Raw genomic sequence first — 22,769 nt, 5'->3', positions numbered from 1 at the left:
ACATGCAGCAGGGTAGAGCGGTTGGAGAGGAGACTGGCATTGACTTAGTTTATTCTCCCACCTGACTCAGCTGGTTCCTCCTTGCTTAGCTGGTATCAGCAATTTGCTGTGGTATGGGTTCTGAAAATATATGGAGGAAAGTGGTAACTGCTATTTTCTTTGTGTATTAAGAGAAATATTACTATTAAGTGTCTTGTGTACTTATTCTAACAAATGAAATGCCATTCATGTTTTGGTACCTGAATCATGCTCCAGCAAAGAGAATATTGACAGAGATAAAACTGCTTAATTATTGTTGAAACAATTTGATAGGTGTGCAGACTTACTTTTTCAAAGGGACTTATTAATATTTTGTCTGCATTTGTGATTACTATCTGAATTAAAGTCTACAATTATTATCTTCCTCAGTTTTTTCTTAAAGTCGAGTGTATCTGGCGATAGTTTGCACAGTAACAGTGTAACCACAGGAGCTGAACCTGCCATACAGAAAGCTGCCACTGTTCCAGCAGCATCCAATACAGTAAATTCAGCAGATTCACCTATTCCCATATCAACGCAGGAAGAGTCCTCTTCTGAAGATAAATGGTAATGTTTCTGTAATCAGCAGTTAAATAGTCTTTGTTCCCTTCTTGTTAGTTTCGTTGTCTAACCACACTGTTTTGTTTCCCAAATTTATTTCTTCCTTGAGCTGCAAAACTCTTGGCTGAACGTTAGCAAACCAGAGGAAGACTAGCTTTGTTTTATTCATGTGTATGTCATTATCATTTTGATAACATGTTGTGTCCTATTACTTGTCTGTTGTTAAGAGTTTGAGTTTTTAAAAGCATACACTCTTGCTAATAATATGTTCATGTTGATTGGCTTCCAATAGATGTTTAAACAAACCTGGAGTTCTAATTCTGCTTAATGCAATTCTGTGCTACAGACGGGGTCATGATTTACCAACATCTAACTTAACGCTTGTATTCATGCACGTGATCCCATACAGGGGTTCCTAATATTAAGTCGAAAGATCCAACATACAGACTTTTCCTTGTACTTACAAATAGCTTTTTGATATTGTGTTCTGACTTGTGTACAATCCCATTTGTGACCGGACTGGAGCTGAACCTTTCACAATCTGACGACTTGCAAAGCAAGTTTCAAAGAGGAGTAAAATGTACTTTGAGAACTTCAACAAACTTGAAGTGTATTTATGTCTAACAAAGCAAAATTTATATGTCACTATGCAATTCTGCCACTTGGCAGGCACAGGGAAGTGAAAAGAGCATTTGTTAGCTCAGGTTGTTACAACCAGATACAATCGTAACCTCCATGATAGAATTGAGTAAGTATTTATAAGAAGAAATAAACTGCAGGGATATGTGGAAAAAGTAGCAAAGGACAACTGATTGATTGGATTATTTTCCAGAGAGAAGCATTGATCGACCTCATGGCCACGACCTGTATTGTCCTACTTAGTCATAGAAAGTTATAGATTCCCCGCAGTGTGGAATAGGCCATTTGTGATGCTATGATTTTGTAGAAGCAATTAATTTATTTCTCATTTTTTTGACTAGTGTTTTACCAAAGGACTCTGAGGATTTGCTGGACAATGTAAACAATGAACTTCCGAAACGGACAGCATCTTTAATCCGAAGTTACAGTGTAGGTGGTCCATTGCAAAATTTGGATGTATCTCAGCGGCCTGCACATGGAATTTCAACAACCAGCCTTCCAAATAGTCTACAGGAAAGTGTGGTAAGTTGGTACTGAAGCCAGTTGTGCATTAATGTAATGGAAAGATTGTTTGGTCAGTAGTTTTAGATTGGGTACAGCTATAGATTTGAAGTATTTCCTGAAATAATTTACATATTGAAAATATTCAAATTGAAGGACAGTTTAATTGGTAGGAGGTTACTTAACCATTGGGTAAGATGCCCATTTGACACTTGAGAAGCTTTTGGTGATAAGCCCACTAAATTAATCTTGCCTGTATATAACTTAATATATATACAAATGCCAGTGTTCAGCCAATTGAATTCACTCCACATGATATCAAGAAACATTTTGGAAGCACTGGATACTGCAAAGGCTATGGGCCCTGTCAACATTCCAGCAATAGTCCTGAAAACTTTTGCTCTAGGACTTTCTTCACCACTAGCCAAGCTGTTCCAGTACAGCTAGAAGACTGACATCTAGCCGACAATGTGGAAAATTGGCCAGACATGTCCTGTACCTAAAAAGCAGAGCAATTCCAACCTGGCTAATTGCCAACAGTCTAGTTTCGATTGTCAGTAAAGTGATGGCAGCTGTCATAACCAGTGCTATCATCAGCACCTGCTTAGCCATAACCTGCTCAGTGATGCCCAGTTTGGGTTCCACCAAGGCCACTCAGCTTCTGACCCCTCTAACATTGGTTCAGACATGAATTCCAGAGGTGAGCTGAGAGCCCTTGACATCAAGGCTGCATTTGACCGAGTGGCATCAAGGAGCTCTAGCAAAACTGGAATCAGTGAGTATCGGGAAAGCTCTCACTGGTTAAAGTCATACTAGGCACATTGTTGGATTTGTTGGAGGTCAGTCAACTCAGCTCTAGAACGTCACTGCTGGAGTTCCTGAGAGCAGTGTTTGAGGTCCAAACCTTTCAGCTGCTTCATCAATGTCTTCCCTCTATCATTAGGTCAGAAGTAGGAATGTTTGCCAATGATTATGCAATGCTCAGCACCAGTCATGACTCCTCAGATATTGAAGTAATCCAAGTTCAATTACACCAAAATCTGGAGAATATCCAGGCTTGGGCTGACGAGTTGCAAGTAACATTTGCACCACACACATACCAGGCAATGACCACTATCCTTTGCCATTCAATGACATTACTCCTCCTCCTCTACACTCCCTCTTCGCCCCCCACCCCCCCCAATTAACATCCTGGCAGTTAGCATTGACAAGAAATTCAACTGGACTCACCACATGAATATAATGGCTACAAGAGCAGCTCAGAGGCCAGGATTACTGCAGCAAGTAACTCACCTCCTGACTCCCCAAGCTTTTCAGCCATCTGCAAGGCCCAAGTCGGGAGTGTGATGGAATACTCCCCACTTGCCTGGGTGGATGCAGCTCTAATAACGCTCAAGAACTTGACACCGTCCAGGACAAATCAGACTGCTTGACTGGCACCAGATCCACAATGATTCTCTCTCTCTACCACTAATGCTCAGTAGCAGCAGTGTGCACTATCTACAAGATGCACTCCAGAAATTTACCAAAGATCCTTTGACAGTATCTTCCAAACCCACGACCACTTCCATCTAGAAGGACAAGAGCAGTAGATACATGGGAACACCACCACCTGCAAGTTGTGTCCAAGCAACTCAACATCCTGATGTGGAAATGTATCATCATTTCTTCATTGTCACTGGGTCCTTGAATTGCCTCCCTAATGACATTGTGGGTTAACTATGGCACGTGGACTACAACACTTCAAAAAGGCAACTCACTACCACCTTCTCAAGGGCAACTGGGAATGGGCCTTGCCAGCAACATCCTCATCCCACAAGTGAATTAAAAACATCTTTTTTCATGGCTGGAAAATAGATTTGAATGTGTTAATTAATTTCTTCACACTTTTGGAAGATGCTTCATCTAGGAACCATGATTCAATATTTATGAGGTTAAACCAGAACACACACTTTTGCTAAGTGGTATATATAAATGGAGTTAGGTTATGAAGGAAGTTCAAATATTGCTGAAGAAACTGAATTCAAGAGGAAATAAGGAAGATCAACTCAAATGTAATGTATTAATTGAATGCAGCATGTCCCTTTTGTAAAACTGCTTGTTTATAAAATCCATTTAATGGCTTAAGTGCCACGTGTTGGATTTCTAACCTGTTGTTTTAGTTCTGATGACAAGTATATTTGACTTGGTAATTTGCTATTTAAACATGGTGTCAGACCTGTTGAGTGTTGCAACATGTTGTTTTAATGCTGTTTCTCTATTGTTCCCAGCTAAATGCACTCAGGACCTGAATGTAGGTTTGCTTGCTGAGCTGGAAGGTTCGTTTTTGGGCGTTTCATCACCATAATATCTTCAGTGAGTCTCCAAATGAAGCACTGGTGGTGTAGCCTGCTTTGTATTTATGTTTGAGTTTCCTAGAGTTGGTGATGTCATTTCCTGTTTATTTTCTCAGGGGGTGGTAAATGGGGTCCAAGTCAATGTGTTTGTTGATAGGGTTCCAGTTGGAGTGCCATGTTTCTAGGAATTCTCGTGCGTGCCTCTGTTTGGCTTGTACTAGGATGGATGGCATTCCAACCAGAACTCTTATCAACAAGCACATCGACTTGGCTCCCATTTACCACCCCTTCAGAAAAAGAACAGGAAATGACATCACCATAGGAAATGATGTAACCAAGGGAAATAACATCACCAACTCAAGGAAACCTAAAGATATAAATAGAAAGCAGGTTACACCACCAGTGCTTCATTTGGAGGCTCACTGAAGATGTTATCTAATATGGTGATGAAACGGCTGAAAATGAACCTTCTCGGTCTCCAAACAAACCTGCATCCAGAACCTCAACCTGAGCTAAAAATCTTCTCAAAACTCGCTAACTTCAGGATCTGTCTAGCTTTCTCCTAAAAAAATATGGGTCACGCCACAGTTGTAGGGCATTGAGACATTGGATCTTACTTTTCTTTGCATTATAACTTTTTAAAAAAAAAATAAAACTAAATTGAGAGCGACCTAGTGGCACAATGGTTCGCACTGCCGCCTCAGCACCAGACACTACTGTTCGATTCTGTATGGAGTTTCAGTGGTTTTCTCCAGGTGCTCCAGTTTCCTTCCAAAGTCCAAAGTTGTGCAGGTTAGATGGATTAACCATAGGAAATGTGGGTTTATGGGGAATAAGAGAGTTGGGACTGGGTGTGATGCTGTTTGAACGGTTGGTGAAGACTCAGTAGGTCATACTTCAATGAAACTGGCTTAAATCAAAGTCTGGTTGAATATAGAGATATGAAAATAAAGGCTGATTCTCTGGTGCAATGTTGGGGAGGGAGGTCGCTGCCCTCCGTGTTGGGGAGGGGAAGGGAGGCCGCTGCTCTCGGTGTCGAGGAGGGGGAGGGAGGTCGCTGCCCTCAGCGTCGGGGAGGGGGATGGAGGTCGCTGCCCTCTGGGTCGGGGAGGGGGAGGGAGGCCGCTGCTCTCAGCGTCGGGGGGGGAGGGAGGCCGCTGCCTTCTGTGTCAGGGAGGGGGAGGGAGGCCGCTGCCCTCAGCGTCAGGGGGAGGGAGGTCGCTGCCCTCCATGTCGGGGAGGGGGAGGGAGGTTGCTGCCCTTGGCTTCGGGGAGGGGGAGGTCGCTGCCCTCGGCGTCTGGAAGGGGGAGGGCGGTCGCTGCCCTCGGTGTTGGGGAGGGGGCGGGGGCCGCTGCCCTCTGTGTCGGGGAAGGGGAGGGAGGCCGCTGCCCTTGGCGTCATGGAGGGGGCGGGGGCCGCTGCCCTCGGGGGCGGGGCGAGGGAGACTGCTGCCCTCGGGGGCGGGGGGAGGGAGGTCGCTGCCCTCGGCGTCGGGGGGGAGGAGGGAGGCCGCTGCCCTCTGTGTTGGGGAGGGGGAGGGAGGCCGCTGCCCTCTGGGTCGGGGAGGGGGAGGGAGGCCGCTGCCCTCGGCGTCGGGGAGGGGGAGGGAGGCCGCTGCCCTCTGGGTCGGGGAGGGGGAGGGAGGTCGCTGCCCTCGGCGTCGGGGAGGGGGAGGGAGGTCGCTGCCCTCGGCGTCGGGGAGGGGGAGGGAGGCCGCTGCCCTCGGCGTCGGGGAGGGGGAGGGAGGCCGCTGCCCTCTGCGTCGGGGAGGGGGAGGGAGGTCGCTGCCCTCGGCGTCGGGGAGGGGGAGGGAGGTCGCTGCCCTCGGGGGCGGGGGGAGGGAGGCCGCTGCCCTCGGTGTCGGGGAGGGGGAGGGAGGCCGCTGCCCTCGGGGGCGGGGGGAGGGAGGCCGCTGCCCTCTGGATGAGCTATTAAGCTGGAGTCATCTACTTGCTCTGGCTGTAAAATGTCCCAAAGCACTATTTCAAAGAACAGTACAGCACAGGAACAGGCCCCTTGGCCAACCAAACCAGTGCTGAAACATGTGTTTCTGAACTAATAGCCTTTTGGTTCCATGTCATAGAGTCATAGAGATGTGTGGTCCATATCCCTCCATTCTCTGCATATTCGTGTTTGTGAAGCTGTCTCTTAAACATTGCTATCTTGTCTGCATCCACCATCACCTCTGGTGACACAGACCAGGAACTTCTTTTTAAAAGAAAATCTTACTTCTCGCATTTCCTTTCAACTTTCCTCCATTTCCTTAAACCTATATTTCCCCTGAGTAATTGATGATTTTCTCCTGGGAAGAAGACTCTGACTATATCTGTTCTATTCATGCCCTTCATAATTTTGCAAATATCTATCAGGTTGTTCCTCGGCCTCCGATTTCAAGTGAAAACAAACCAAATTTGTCCAGTTTCTCCTCTGAGCTAATACCCTCCAAACCAGGCAACGTCATGGTAAACCATATCTATCTCCTCTCCAAAGCTTCTTCTGTGGTGACAGAACTGTATGTAATATTCTAGGTGTGGCCCAGCTGCAACATGACTTGCCAGCTTTTATAATCTACGCCCTGACCGATGAAGGCAAGCATGTTGCATGCTGCCTTGATGACCGTATCCATTTATACCTTTCAGGCGATCGTGGACTTGTATGCTAAGATCCCTTTGTATGTCAATGCATCTTAGTGTTTTGCCATTTACTGTATACTTCCCTCCTGCAATAGAGGGAGCTTAAAAATGCATCTTCCAAAATTCATCACCTTGCATTTGTCCAGATGAAATTCCATCTGCCTTTTCCTATCTATATCCTGCTGTATCATCTGGAAATCCACTCACTATCAGCTGCTCCACTAGGCTTTGATCATCCGCACACTTAGAAACCGATTACCTACATTCTCCTCCACATTGTTTGTTTATACAGTAAATCCTGTGTGTCTGCAAAATCATGAATCGTAAATTCGCCCACCTGTGCCAGAAAATATGTAACAACAAAAATCAACATATCCATGGGTTAAAATCATGTATCCACCATTTGTAACCTATTTTCCAGGGGTTCTTGGGAACAGAACCTTCCCGGATCTGAAGTAATGACTGTAATAGAAACAGCAGGTGTTGCAGCACTGATCCCTATGGAATACCACTGGACACAGATTCCAGTCAGGAAAAACATCCTTCCACCGCTACTCTCTGACTCTTATGAGTCAGGTCAATATCCATCTTAGCAGCTCACTGTGGATCCCATGTGACCTTATTTTGTGTATCAACCTGCCATGAGTGATCTTGTCAAAAGCCTTGAAGTCCATATAAATAACATCTACCACCTTGCCCTCATTAATCATCTTTGTCTGAGTTTGTTGAGGAAGTGACAAACGGAGTTTTCCACACCTCCCTCTTTCGCTTCTTTCCCCGCCACGCTCACGTCCTCCTCCTGCGGTGTGTGTGTGTTTCTTTCTCTCTAACTATTTCCCCCTCCCCCCCCTCCACCACACACAGACACACCACCCCTTTCTCTTTTCTCTCTCTTTCTGTTACTTTCCCTCCCTCCCCTCTTCTTTATCCAGGGCAGCTTAGAAGGGACATTGATTGTATGACTGAAAGGTGAGTTGGGGAGAAGCAAACCCTTGAAAGGATTTGAAAATCATGTTGAGAATTTTGAAAAGTATGTTTTTCTGGGCCAGGAACCATTATAAGTCAATAAGCCCAAGATTGGTTGAAAAGATTTTGATGGAGGTTAGTGTATAAGCAGCAGAGTTTTGGATAAGCCTGATTTGATTAACTGTTTCCTGGAAGATTGAGACTTGACTTGCTCATATACTGGTTTATGAGGTCTTCTGACAAGCATGGGTTTGGTTTTGATTCAATTGTGCAGTCTGCCACCTTGTGCCACCTTGATCCTCTTCCTCTCCGACTTTTAGGGAACTCATTCTAAGGATTCCTGAAACCAGTTTCCATATATGTTTTTCTTTAGAAAATGACTCAACTGTAAAAGTTTCTGATTAATGTTTTAAATTAATATATGAATTCACTGGACACCATTTTGTATATGTTCATCAGGACTCCGTGGGCCTTAAAAGCAGGCCGAATCCGAAGCCTGTGTCCGTCCCATATCTGAGTCCGTTAGTCCTGCGTAAGGAGCTGGAGTCTCTGTTGGAGAATGAGGGAGATCAGGTGGTTCACAGCTCGAAGTTCATCAACCAGCACCCAATCATTTTTTGGAACCTTGTTTGGTATTTCAGAAGGCTGGATTTGCCAAGCAACCTGCCAGGTCTCATCCTTACTTCCGAACATTGCAATAAAGGCATGCAGGTATGTTGGAGATTGTAAAATGAAATGGTCTATAATGTTAGAAGATGATACAAAAGCTTGAAAACCCATACCAACAGATTTGAGGACAGCTGCTTCGCTGTTATCAAACTTATGAAAGGACCTCTTGTATGTTAGCGTTAATCTTGCTCTGTAACATCTCTGAAACTTTAACATTAAATTCTGCATTCTGTTCTATTACCCTGATGTACTTACGAAAGCTATCATTTGTCTGGTTCGCACGCAAAACTATACTTTTCACTGTATCTCGGTACATATGACAGTAATAATGTTAAATCAAATTTTTGAGGTAACTTTCATAAACTATATGTTGACCACAATTTGTCAGCTTACCAAATCAAGTCTCATGAATGTTAGTCTTTGTGCACTTTTGGCACCTTGTTTAACATAAGCATCACTTGCGTATGTATTGTAAATTTGATTAATTAAAGAGCTACTAAGATTATTCCTTAGGATATCATGATAGTTAAAGGAAAAGTCTTATGGAATGTTTCAATAAGTTGGATGCAGTGTTTACTGCTCCTATGGGGCACCTATAATAATCGAAATTCCTTCGGGGTGGCTCAGTGGTTAGCACAGCTGCCTCACAGCATCAGGGTCCCAGGCTCGATTCCGGCCTCAGGCGACTGTTTGTGTGGAGTTTGCACATTCTGCCCGTGTCTGAGTTTCCTCCGGGTGCTCCGGTTTCCTCCCTCAGTCTAAAGATATGCAGGCCAGGTGAATTGGCCATGCTAAATTGCCCATAGTGTTAGGTGCATTAGTCAGAGGGAAATGGGTCTGGGTGAATTACTCTTCGCCGGGTTGATGTGGACTTGTTGGACCGAAGGACTTGTTTATACACTGTAGGGAATCTAATCTAATCTCATCTAAATTTGGGAAATTCAGAAAAACACTGAAGTAATCTCGAAGTCGCAGTTGAAGAGCGGTAGTGCTGGTTTCTTCAGCTTGACTGTTTTCATCTCAGACAGAGCATTACAGTAATCATGAGGGGCAATCAAGGATGTTTTAACTTTTTGAATACTAATTAATTCCCCACACTCTAGTATGTGCACTTGGAGTTTCCATCCTTTTCAATGCTTCATTTCTAGCATGGAAGCCCATAAGGCCCAGGTAATTTGCCTGTTATTTGTGCTTGTGTTTCTTAGATGCTGTTTAATCCAATTTGTATTTTGTGAATCTATAGATTTGAAAATAAATGCTCTTCACACAATTTATTTGATGGAGGGATTCAAAATTGCTACAGCAACATTAGTTAAAATTTGAATGTTAACTCAATTGCTTAAACTTTGTATCAGGCTATATTGTGCATACCAGGTAGCCCTGAGTGCAAAGCTTACTCCTAATGGCACTAAGTCTATGCCAGTTCATTTATGTTCCACAGTATCCTTAAATTTGTGTAGTTCAAAACTGTTTTAAGTGTTGTTAGTAACCATTTATTTTCAAGGTTTTTCAAGTAAGAGAATGCAACATGTTCATTTATGGGCACTGTCCATATTGAAAATAGTGTGGTTAAATGCAAAGTAACACTCTCTATGTACGAACTGTATGTGCCACCATGGCAAGCTGTCGTGTTGCACAACAAGTCTGAGAGTTTGCTACAGTTGTGCTCTAAGATGGCCTGAACATTGGTTCTGTCCCCTATTAATTATGCTTGCATAATCTGATTGAATGATTGTAAGAAAACTTTGTACCACAATGGTTGTTGATGATCAGAAAAACTCATCGGTCATGTCCTTTAAGAAAAGAAATCTGCCATCCTTACCTGGTCTGGTCTCCATGTGACTCCAGACACCACAAGTAATGTGGCTGTCTCTGAAATGCCCTTTGGGCCTTTTGGGATGGGCAATTAATGCTGGTCTGGCCAGTGAGCCCCAAAATCCAGTCAATGAATAAAATAGAAACATCAATATTCTCTCGTTAATTGAAGTCAGTAGAAACTGATGTTTTCTCATTTACAGTTTATGAATTTAAAGAAACATGGTTCTCAAATAATCTACCTTTTTTCCCTCCTAGATGTCTCAGTCAAATCTTTCACAGGACAGCAAACTGGTTTACATCCAGCTACTCTGGGATAACATTAATCTTCATCAAGAGCCTGGTGATCCAATGTATATACGTTGGAGAAACCGGAGTAAGTGGCTGAGATGGACTGCATGGAACAGATTTTTTTTATACTTTTCTATTCACTTGGTATCTTATTATTATTTTTGGACTTAGTTAGCCTAACTGTGAAATATCAATGCAGCACCAGTAGATATAATTCTGTCAAACCAGCTTCAAAATAAGGTAGCTAATTTTGAATTGATGTACAAGGGACTTTCTTTATCACTGCCACCTGCCTGTGTTAACCAGTACAAGCCCAGGTCCGGTAAGTACATTGTAATCAAAGTTCAACTTGACCAAATTAATTTTAGCTGTTACTGGTTGGATCAAAACCCAGACTTATTTCACTATTAATTCAGAAATCCAGCCAAGAATCTAGGGACCTAGGTTAGAATCCCACCATGGCAGTTGGTGGAATTTGAATTTGATAAAAATTCGCAATTGAATCTAAAGATGACCATGAAACTGTCATTAATTGTCAGAACTCATCTGATTCACTAATGTCCTTTCGGGAAAGAAACTGCTGTTCTTACCCAGTCTAGCCTATATGTGAGTCCAAGCTACTGCAATGTGGTTCCCTCTTAACTGCCCTCTGGGCAATTGGGGATGAGCAATAAATACTGGCTTGGCCAGAGATACCCACATCCTGCGAATGCATTTTTTTCAAAAGACTTGTATGTTCAAATGTGTCATTGAGAGTTGGATTACAAACAGGAACATGTTCAGCAAGGAGCTGTGAACACTGGGAAATACATTGTAATCGCCTCTGTACCAAATAAATTAACAATTGTGCAAAGTTTAAGTTAATGGAAGCCCTATACTTGAAGAAAGTTTATCATGGTATATGCTGCAAAAATTATAGCTTGTTCACTGAACACGACAATATGGTTTCATTCTAAAGTAAGAGAGCTGATTTTTAAAAACTTTTACTTGTCACAGTCTCTGTCTAGAATATAGTCTGTTTTCTCAAATTATCAGGTCACTTTCACAATCCAGTATGGATCTCTGTCTCTGACAAATGGAGTTCAGTGTCTGTTGGATTGCTGTGATTAACTCCTATTATTTCTGCTCTCAGTTTCTCTGTGCATTCCAATACGTTTACAAGAGGCAGCAATGGTTAGCACTGCTGCCTCGCAGCACCAGGGACCCAGGTTCGATTCCGGCCTCTGGCAACTGTCTGTGTGGAGTTTGCACATTCTCCCCATGTCTGCGTGGGTTTCCTCCCACAATCCAAAGATGTGCAGGTTCAGTGAATTAGCCATGCTAAATTGCCCATAGTGTTCAGGGATGTGTAGGTTAGATGCATTAGTCAGGGGTAAATCTAGGATAATAGGGTAGGGGAATGGGTCTGGGTGGGTTTCTGTTCAGAGGGTCAGTGTGGACTTGTTGGGCTGAAGGGCCTGTTTCCACACTGTAGGGATTCCAGTTCTGATTCTAAAAAAGGCATGCTATTTTATAGTTTTGTTTGTGAATGTGAACTGCATGATTATAAAACAACTGACTAAATTGTCACGAGTGAATGCTTTTATATGCAAAATATCAAATTAATCATCTTTATTCCCAGACAAAGATTTGCTTGGTGGATTAACTCCAGATAGTCAGGTGGAGAAGAGTTCCCTGCATATAATTGTGAGAAGTATCCAGACCAATGATGTGTTTGGACCGATGTGCCTAATCCTCAAAGAGTCCAGCAAACACCCTGAAATCAAGAGACAAAGGTCAGAAATTTTCAGGACCCTCTGCAATATGTAAATGCTGAAAGCATTATTAGTCTCTGCCATAAGCATGTTTTTGATGCTGATAGGGAATCTTCACCTATGACTGAATTCAGGTACAGATGTTATACTACTCTCTGTATTGCGTTGCTGCTGATCTATTTATAGATTTTAATGTCTGTAAATCAGTGCTGGTTAGAGACATTGGTTCAGATCATAATCGTTTCTGTTGTCTATAGTTAAGTCTATATATCTTGACAGATTTTGATTCATTAGTAATTCAACAGTCATTAGAATGATTTTCTTTCTGTACAGGAGTATGTACAGGGAAATTCTTTTCCTTTCTCTGGTGGCCCTTGGAAGAGAGAATATTGATATTGGTGAGTAAGGCCTGAATGTAGGAAATATTTTCAGATTTGTACCTTTCAGCCTTCTGGAAATGTCTTTCTGCACAATTTTTCATTTTAAAATTTCATTCCAAAAGCATGATATAATGTGTAGCTGATAAACATTTGATGATTAGGTTAGATTCCCTGCAGTGCGGAAACAGGCCCTTTGGTCCAACAAGTCCATACTGACCCTCCGAAGAGTAACTCACCCAGACTCATTCACCTACTCCCTGACTAATGCACCTAACAGTACGGGCAATTTAGCATGGCCAATTCACCTGAACCGCACAATTTTGGATTGTGGGAGGAAACCGGAGCGCCCGGAGGAAACCCACGCAGACACAGGGAGACTGTGCAAACTCCATGCAGACAGTTGCCCAAGGCTGGAATTGAACCCAGGTCTGACATTTCCGCCACCTCCAAACGGACCCTACCACCAGGGATATATTTCCCTCCCCATCTCTTTCCGCCAAGACCGTTCCCTCCGTGACTACCTGGTCAGGTCCACGCCCCACCCCCCAACAACCCACCCTCCCTCCTGCCACCGCAGGAATTGCAAAACCTGTGTCCACACCTCCATCCAAGGCCCTAAAGGAGCCCTTCCACATCCATCAAAGTTTTACCTGCACATCCACCAATATCATTTATTGTGTCCGTTGCTCCCGATGCAGTCTCCTCTACATTGGGGAGACTGGACGACTCCTAGCAGAGCGCTTTAGGGAAACATCTCTGGGACATCCGCACCGATCAACTCCTCTGCCCTGTGGCCCAACGTTTCAACTCCCCCTCCCACTCAGCTGAGGACATGGAGGTCCTGGGCCTCCTTGACCGTCGCTCCCTTACCACCCGACGCCTGCAGGAAGAACGCCTCATCTTCCGCCTCGGAACACTTCAACCCCAGGGCATCAATGTGGACTTCACCAGTTTCCTCATTTCCCCTTCCCCCCCCCCCCCCCCCCCCCCACCTCACCCTAGTTCCAAACTTCCAGCTCAGCACCGTCCCCATGACTTGTCCTACCTGCCTATCTTCTTTTCCACCTATCCACTCCACCCTCCTCTCTGACCTATCACTTTCATCCCACTCCTGTTCACCCATTGTACTCTGTGCTACTTTCTCTCCACCCCCACCCTCCTTTCATTTATCTCTCCACCCTTCAGGCACTCTGCCTGTATTCCTAATGAAGGGCTTTTGCCCGAAACGTTGATTTTCCTGCTCCTCGGATGCTGCCTGAACTGCTGTACATTTCCAGCACCACTCTACTCCAGAATCTGGTTTCCAGCACCTGCAGTCATTGTTTTCACCTATAAACCTAGGCCCTCCCTTAGTTTTGGACTCCCTTATCCTGGGGAATAGACCTGAGGCTAGTGCATGTAAGCTTTCATACTTTCAAACCAATAAAAGGAGAGGGAGAAAAAACAGGGAATTATAGAACAGTTAGCCTGACACCAGTGGTGGGGAAAGTGCTAGACTCCATTTTCACATGATTATAAAATTATGCTTGACAAATCTACTGGAATTTTTTAAGGATGTAACTAGTAGAGTTGACAACAGGGAGCCAGTGGATGTGATTTATTTGGACTTTCAAATGCCTTTTGATAAAGTCCCACATAAGAGATTAGGTGGATTGGCCTTGCTAAATTGCCCCATAGTGTCGAGGAATGTGAAGTTTAAGTGGATTAGCCATGGGAAATACAGGGTTACAGGGATCGGCTGGGAGACTGGATGCTCTTCAGAGGGTCAGTGCAGACTCGATGGCCTGAATGACCTCTTTCCGAACTGCAGGGCTTCTATGAAACCACGACAAAAGTACTAGTATAAAGGGTTGAATTGTTTGAACACGTAATGGAGACTGAGAAACGGGAACAATGGAAAAGATAATATCACATGAAGGAATGTAGTCAGGGTACTTGTGGGAATAAGTTTTCTTATGGTAAATATTAATTGATAATCTATCACAAGAAAAGTAAACCGAAAACAAGTAAGTTCATTCAGATCTAACCTTAACCTTGCTATTAAATACTGAGAGAAAGAATGATAGCCTTCTGATCTCAGCCTAGCAGGAGTTGAATGCCAACTGTCTGATACAACCACCCACCTCCCCACTACAGCGCATGGACCTATGTTTTGCAGCTCTGCTGCTGACCAACTTTCCTATAGAGGACTTGTTTGACCTTTCACAAATGGTAAGAAATTGGAGTAGGAATGTTGAGCATGTTGAGCCTGCTTTTCTGTTTATTAAGATCGTGGCTGATTTGAGAGTGGCCTTAACCTCATTTTTCTGCCTCTGGTCCTGTAACCCTTGAATCTCTGTCAAAAATCCATCAGCCTTGACTATATTCAATAAATCCAGCTTCCACTGCTCTCCTGTGGAGGAGAATTCCAAACACCAACAATCCTCTGTGAGAAGAAATGCTTTTCTAACACCATCTTGACTGGGAGGCCCCTTATTTGTGTGTAGGTATGATTTGCCTGGTTAACATGTAAAACAATACTTTGTACTGTATCTCAGTACATGTGACAATAAATTAAATCAAATGGGGCAGAGTGGGTTGCAGGTAGCTCAGTGGTTAGCACTGCTGTCTTACAGCGCCAGGGATCCGGATTTGAGGGTATCTCTGTGTGGAGTTTGCACGTTCTTCCCATGTCTGCGAGGGTTTCTCCTGGGTGTTTTGGTTTCCTCCCAAAGTTCAAAGATTTGCAAGTTAGGTGGATTGGCCATGCTAAATTGCCCTGTAGAGTCCAGGGGTGTGCAGGCTAGGTGGATTAGCCATAGGAGAAAGTGAGGTCTGCAGATGCTGGAGATCAAAGTTGAAACTTTATTGCTGGAACAGCACAGCAGGTCAGGCAGCATCCAGGGAACAGGAGATTCGACGTTTCGGGCACAGGCCCTTCTTCAGGAATGAGCAGAGAGTGTTCAGCAGGAGAAGATAAAAGGTAGGGAGGAGGGACTTGGAGGAGGGGAGTTGGAAATGTGATAGGTGGAAAGAGGTCAAGGTGAGGGTGATAGGTCGGAGTAGGGTGGAGGCGGAGAGGTCAAGAAGAAGACTGCAGGTCAGGAAGGCGGTGCCGGGCTGGAAGGATCCGGCTGAGACAAGGTGGGGGGAGGGGGGATGAAGAAACTGGTGAAGTCCAAGTTCATCCCCTGCGGTTGGAGGGTTCCCAGTCGGAAGATAAGACGCTCCTCCTCCGACCGTCGGGTTGTTGTGGTTTGGCGGTGGATGAGTCCAATGACCTGCATATCCTCGGTGGAGTGGGAGGGGGAGTTGAAATGCTGTGCCACAGGTTGGTTGGGTTGGTTCGTCCGGGTGGCCCAGAGGTGCTCCCTGAATCGCTCCGCAAGTAGGATTAGCCATAGGAAATGCAAGGTTACGTGGATAGGGTCTGGTGGTTGGGTTTGAATGGGATGCTCTTCGGAGGGTCGGTGCAGACTCTGGGCCGAATGGCCTCTTCCTGTACTGTAGGGGTTCAATGATTCATATTTTCCCACTCCATGCACTGATGTCAATGCAGTTATTAGAATTCGAAACCTCATCCGGAACTCGTTAGAGTAGGATGGACAGATTTATCAAATTATAGAATGATAGTTCTGACAATAGAACGATGAGGAGGATAGTTGTGAACTTCAAGAGGACATTGGCTGGTGAAATAGTGTGACATATGAAGAATTTAATGCAGAGAATTGTGAAGGGATGTATTTTGGTTGGAAGAGTGTGGAGCAGCAAAATACGATTCTAAAAACGTGTAAGAACCTGGGGTTTAAAGTTCACAATCATTGAACGTGGCAGGCTAATTGAGAATGAAGTTAAAAGGGAATATGGGAACTTGGCCTAAGGACGTGGAGTACCAAAAGGCACTGATGTAAATACGTTTGGCAGAAGAATTATGACAACATGAGAAATTAATTACATGTGAGTGTTAGGGTCCAGAATGCACTACCTGACCAGGGTGGTAAAAGCATTTTTGATGATGGCTTTAGAGATAGAATTGGGTTCGCAACCTAAAAAAGAGAATTTGCAGGACTACAGGAGAAGGGCTGGGGAGTGGACAAGCTGACTTTGCTCTTGTAGAGAGCCAACATGAACATGATGGGCCAAATGACCTAATCTATAGAGAAAGTATTGCTTTTGATGAATGCATTCCTAAGAACAGGCATTTCGCGAAGTATGTACTGGCAAAATAAGAGTTGGTATGGATGTATTAAAGATAACAGTAAACTACAGACCTATTGCCTTCACCTCAACAGATAGCAGGACAATGAAGAGAAATCTGTGTTCTCTAGAGTTTTGAAGAATGAGAGCTGCATTAATTAAAACTTGTAAAATACTTAAAAGGGATAGACAGGGTGGAAGTAGGTAAGATGTTTCTCCTAATTGAGGTTGTAGGAACACAGGGCACAAATTAATGCCATTCATTCAAGTGTGAGGTGGTCTGGGGGCTGGTTGTGGAAATGGTGTTAGCATTAAGGACAGAGAACAAGTGGGAATGTAATGGGCTGAGTGTCCTCCTACACTGTTCTGTCTGTCCTGTTGATTGCTGGTCTGCAGAGGAGTACAAATTTGAAAATGCAAGTTGTAAATTAACGATATGGCTGTTCGATACTTGTGATTTCAGATGCTTTTGATAGAGAATACAGAGCAGCTTACGAGCGCTTGACAGAAGAACAAGTGAAGGTGGCCCTGCCAATCGATTCACCACCCTGCACCAAAATAGAATGGTGCCGGAAATGTTTTGAGCCTCCCTTCATCTAAACAAGAAACTGCAATATTACTCTGGAGTTGAACCACTATGATTTACGTCCAAAGTATGAATGTACAATCTTCAAGCTAAGCACATATGCCGCGATGATTAAAATTAAGATGTTAATGTATGTGGAGATGTAACTGCACAATTTGAGTTGTTGTTGCATTGTGAATAATGAAAACAAAGCTGTTCACGGTTTCAAACCTCTATGGAAGGGAATCTTAATAAAATGTAACTGCTAAACACTATATGTCTTAAGGCAGATCTGCCATTTACTGTCAGTTGTCTAGTAGTGCAGTGTTTTGTACAAATATCACAAAGAATGGTTCCGACCATTGTATTTTTTAGTATCAATGACTGGATTTTAAATTTTGAATTATTTCTTTGTGTAAATGAAGTGCTGAAATTCTACAATTCAGAATGAAATCATTAGCGATGCGATAATTAAACTAGGGGATCATTCTTGTTTAATTGAGTTGTCTGTGTCCCTGAGGCATAAAATACTCACAAATCAATCAGGTCATATTAGGGTGGTTGAAAGGGGAGTTGGGAAGTATTTGGGAAGCCAGATTGATGTTTCTCTGTACTGTACTCAACTGATGCTTTATGTGTAATTGGTGACAAAACCCTGCCTGATATCTGCAGTTCTTTATTGCTGCACATATAAAGGGATGCTGTAATAGTATGCTGAGATATTTGAGAGTAGAAGCACTATTAGTGATCTCCCCTCCCTATTTCTCTCTGGTGTAAACAAGAATAATTTTATTTAAAGAAAAATGGATGAATATTACTGACAGGTTGTTTTCCAGGATGTAGTAGAATGAAAACAAACTGAAACACCAGGCAAAGCACTGGTAAATTGTGGCAGTACAAATACTTTTGAAGGACACAGCTTTTGGACTGATATCTATATGTAATCCTGTATTAAAGACTTTACCATATTGAGTTGTAAAATAATTGATTTTATATTTTAACACTTCTAAAAAGGCAGATTGCATCTATGGTTCAAATCTTGTACAGCTACACAGTTATATGATTTCCTATAATTCTCTAAATATAATGTATGTGAACATATTAAAATTGTTTCAATAAAGGATAGTTATACAAACTTGCGACTTTTGAAAAATACAGTTTTTAACTTCATTCGCTGGATGCAAGAGTAACGTAAAAAGCCTGTATTTACTGCCATGCGTCGATGAGCCCTCTTCACGTAGCTATACCTTCCATCCTTACAAAAACATCAGTCATCAGTTAGTTCACCCCATATTCATTTGGCACTTTCTTTTTCTGTAAATCTACCTCCTGCTCCTTGGACTAACCCTCTGTAACTGAGGTCAGCTGAGTGACCTTGTCTGGACTGTCTCCAATGCTAGTATGTCTTGCTTCGATAAGGGGTCCAAAACCAATCACAGTATTCCAGGTGAGGTCTAGTACTGTCTTGTATAATTTTATCAAGTATTCCCTGTTTTTATACTCCATTCACTCAACTGCAGGTGACACTTCCTGCACCTCTGACAGTGTGATTCAGTGACGGTTATTTGCTAACATTTAATACCAGCAGAAAGTTGCAAATAGACTATCACCAATCTTGCTTTGTAAGGGCCTCACTACTGATTAATGGTAGACAATACACTTCCATAGGTTCTAGCCTGACTCAGCACTAGGTACTGTACATGATACTCAAACTGCGAGAGTAACTCAGCAGGTCTGAAAGCTGTAGAGACATAAGTTATTGTTTTGAGTCCGAGAGATGTACAACACTGAAACAGACCCTTTGGTCCAACTTATCCATGCCAATCAGATCTCCTAAATTTATCTAGTCCCATTTGCCAGCTCTTGGCCAATATCCCTCTTAAACCCTTCCTATTCATATGCCCATCCAGATACCTTTCAAATGCAGTAATTCTACCAGCTTCCACCACTTTCTTTGTCAGCTCATTCCATACATGCACCACTCTGTGTGAAAACACTGTCCCTTGCGACTCTTTTATATCTTTGCCCTCTCGCCCTAAACCTATGCTGTCTAGATTAGATTAGATTCCTTGCAGGCACTTTGGCCCAACAAGTCCACGCTGACCCTCCAAGGAGTAACCCACCCAGACCCATTTCCCTCTGACTAATGCACCTAGCACTATGGGCAATTTAGCGTGAGCAATTCACCTGACCTGCACATCTTTGGACTGTGGGAGGAAACCAGAGCACTCTGAGAAAACCCAAGCAGATGTGGGGAGAATGTGCAAATTCTACCTGGACAGTCGCCCGAAGCTGGAATCAAACTGGGATCCTAGTGCTGTGAGGCAGCAGTGCTAACCACTGAGCCATTATGCTGCCCCGTGTCTAGTTCTGGACTCCCCAACCCCAGGGAAAATACCTTGTTTATTCATCCTATCCATGCCTTCATGATTTTATAAACTTCTATAAGATCACCTCTCAGCCTTTAACACTCCAGGGAAAACAGCCCTCGCCTATTCAACCTCTCCCTATCGCTCAAATCCTCCAACCTTTGTGAGAAGATTTGTAGCTCGGGTGCTCGTTGTTGTGGGAATTCGCCGAGCTGGGAATTTGTGTTGCAGATGTTTCGTCCCCTGTCTAGGTGACATCCTCAGTGCTTGGGAGCCTCCTGTGAAGCGCTTCTGTGATGTTTCTTCCGGCATTTATAGTGATTTGTATCTGCCGCTTCCGGTTTCAGTTCCAGCTGTCCGCTGCAGTGGCCGGTATATTGGGTCCAGGTCGATGTGCTTATTGATTGAATCTGTGGATGAGTGCCATGCCTCTAGGAATTCCCTGGCTGTTCTCTGTTTGGCTTGTCCTATAATAGTAGTCCTCCAACCTGGCAACATCCTTGTAAATCTTTTCTGAGCCCTTTCACGTTTCACAACATCCTTCCGATAGGAAGACCAGAATTGCATAGTATTCCAAAAGTGGCCTAACCAATGTCCTTACAGCCGCAACATGACCTCCCAACTCCTGTACTCAATACCCTGACCAGTAAAGGAAAGCATACCAAACACCTCCTTCACTATCCTATCTACCTGCAACTCCACTTTCAAGGAGCAATGAACCTGCACTCTAAAGTCTCTTTGTTCAGCAACACTCCTACAAGTCCTGCTCTGGTTTGGTTTCCCAAAATGCAGCACTTCGCATTTATCTAGACTAAACTCCATCTGCCTCTCCTCAACCCATTGGCCATTCGATTAAGATCCCGTTGTAATCTGAGGTAACCTCCTTCACTGTCCACTACACCTCCAATTTTGGTGTCACCTGCAAACATACTAACTATATCTCCTATGTTCATATGCAAATCATTTATATAACTGACGGAAAGTAGTGGACCCAGCACCGATTTTTGTGGCACTCCACCGGTCACAGGCCTCCAGTCTGAAAGACAATCCTCCACCACTGCCCTCTGTCTTCTACCTTTGAGCCAGTTCTGTATCCAAGTGGCTAGTTCTCCCTGTATTCCATGAGATCTAACCTTGCTAATCAGTGTCCCATGGGGAACCCTGTTGAACGCCTCACTGAAGTCCATATAGATCGTGTCTACTGCTCTGCCCTCATCAATCCTCTTGGGTACTACGACAAAACAATTTTATCAAGTTTGTGAGACATGATTTTCCACGGATGAAATCATGTTGATTCTCCCTAATCAGTCCTTTCCAATTAAATGTAAATCCAGTCCCTCAGGATTCTCTCCAACAACTTGCTCACCACCAATGTAAGGCTCACCGCTCTATAGTTATGTGGCTTTCCTTACCAACTTTCTTAAATAGTGGCACCACATTAGTCAATCTCCAGTCTTCTGGCACCTCACCTGTGACTGTTGATGATAAAAATATCTCAGCAAAGGGCCCAGCAATCACTTCCATAGCTTCCCCCAGAGTTCCCCCACACAAAGCTACACCTGATCAGATTCGGAGATTTAACCACTTTTATATGTTTCAAGACATTTAGCACCACCTCTTCTGTAATATAGACATGATTTGGAGATGCTGTTGGACTGGGGTGTATCAAGTTAAAAATCACACAACACCAGGTTATAGTCCAACAGATTTAATTGGAAGCACTAGTCGGTGTGGACTTGTTGGGCCGAAGGCCTGTTCCCATACTGTAGAGAATCTAATATAAAAATAATAGAATTATGGTCGCTGGCCCCAAAGTGCTCCCCCACTGACACTTCAGTCACCTGCCCTGCCTTATTTCCCAAGAGTAGGTCAAGTTTTGCACCTTCTGTAGTAGGTACATCCACATACTGAATCAGAAAAATATACACTTACTAAACCATAGCAGTCACTATAGCAGTCCCAGTCTATGTTTGGAAAGTTAAAATCCCCTACCATAACCACCCTATTATTTTTACAGATAACTTACAAGTTTGTTTCTCAATTTCCCTTTGACTACTAGGGGGTCTATAATACAATCCCAATAAGGTGATCATCCCTTTCTTATTTCTCAGTTCCACCCAAATAACTTCCCTGGATGTATTCCCAGGAATATCCTCCCTCAGCACAGCTGTAATGCTATCCCTTATCAAAAATGCCACTTCCCCCTCCTCTTGTCCTCCTTTCTATCCTTCCTGTAGGATTTGTATCCTGGAATATTAAGCTGCCAGTCCTGAGCCATGTTTCTGTAATTGCTGATATCCCAGTCCCATGTTCCTCCTAACCATCCCTTGAGTTCATCTGCCTTCCCTGTTAGGCCTCTTGCATTGAAATAAATTAAGTCTCATTTATCAGTCCTACCTTGTTCTCTGCTTTGTTCCTGCCTGACCTGTTTGACTTGCTCCCTTTCCCAACTGTACCAGTCTCAGGTTGATCACTTTCCTCACTATTTCCGTGGGCCCATGTCCTTACTAATTTAAATTCTCCCGAGCAGCTCTAGCAAATTTCCTTGCCAGTATATTAGACCTCGTCAGGTGCAATCCATCCTTCTTGTACAGGTCATTTCTACCGCAGAAGAGATTTCAATGATCCAAAAATATGAACCCTTCTCCCTCACACCAGCTCCTGAGCCATGCATTCATCTGGTCTCTCCTCCTATTTCTAATCTCACTGGCTCGTAGCACCGGGAGTAACCCAGGTATTACTACCCTAGAGGACCTCCTTTGTAAATTCCTGCCCAACATTCTATATTGTCCTTTCAGAATCTCATTCTTTTCCCTTCCTACCAATGTGAATGATGACGACCTGTTGGTCCATCCCCTTTGAAAACATTCTGCACTCTCTGAGACATCCTTGATTCTGGCACCAGGAAGGCAACACACCAGTCTGATTTTTCACTGCTGGCCGCAGAAAGGTCTGTGTCTCCAGTATCAGAGTCTCCAATTGCTTGGAACCAGACATACCCCTCATTAGAGTCTGTCTCAATCCCAAAACCTGGCTGTACATGCTACATTCACCTGAGTTCATCACCCCCTACATTTTCCAAACAGCATATTTGT

General features: G+C 43.7%; 1 protein-coding gene across 7 annotated transcripts in view; it reads left to right on the top strand.

The window, feature by feature from the left end:
* dennd4c (DENN/MADD domain containing 4C) overlaps positions 1-18,444 on the top strand; it is a 152,962-nt gene extending 134,518 nt beyond the window's left edge. For all 7 annotated transcript variants that reach the window (XM_043719121.2, XM_043719156.2, XM_043719146.2 and 4 more), the window contains 7 exons: positions 409-585; positions 1,560-1,740; positions 8,115-8,366; positions 10,398-10,515; positions 12,052-12,205; positions 12,518-12,582; positions 17,204-18,444. In XM_043719121.2, coding sequence (XP_043575056.2) covers positions 409-585; positions 1,560-1,740; positions 8,115-8,366; positions 10,398-10,515; positions 12,052-12,205; positions 12,518-12,582; positions 17,204-17,340 — 1,084 coding nt within the window. In that variant the 3' untranslated portion in view covers positions 17,341-18,444. The remainder of the gene's footprint in view (positions 1-408; positions 586-1,559; positions 1,741-8,114; positions 8,367-10,397; positions 10,516-12,051; positions 12,206-12,517; positions 12,583-17,203) is intronic.
* Positions 18,445-22,769: the final 4,325 nt, after the last annotated feature.

Source organism: Chiloscyllium plagiosum, unplaced genomic scaffold (genome assembly GCF_037043375.1).
Source record: "Chiloscyllium plagiosum isolate Xiang-an unplaced genomic scaffold, Cpla_swu_hap1 HiC_scaffold_2, whole genome shotgun sequence".
In the NCBI taxonomy this organism is placed as follows: Eukaryota; Metazoa; Chordata; class Chondrichthyes; order Orectolobiformes; family Hemiscylliidae; genus Chiloscyllium; species Chiloscyllium plagiosum.
This window is presented reverse-complemented; position numbering and strand designations above follow the sequence as displayed.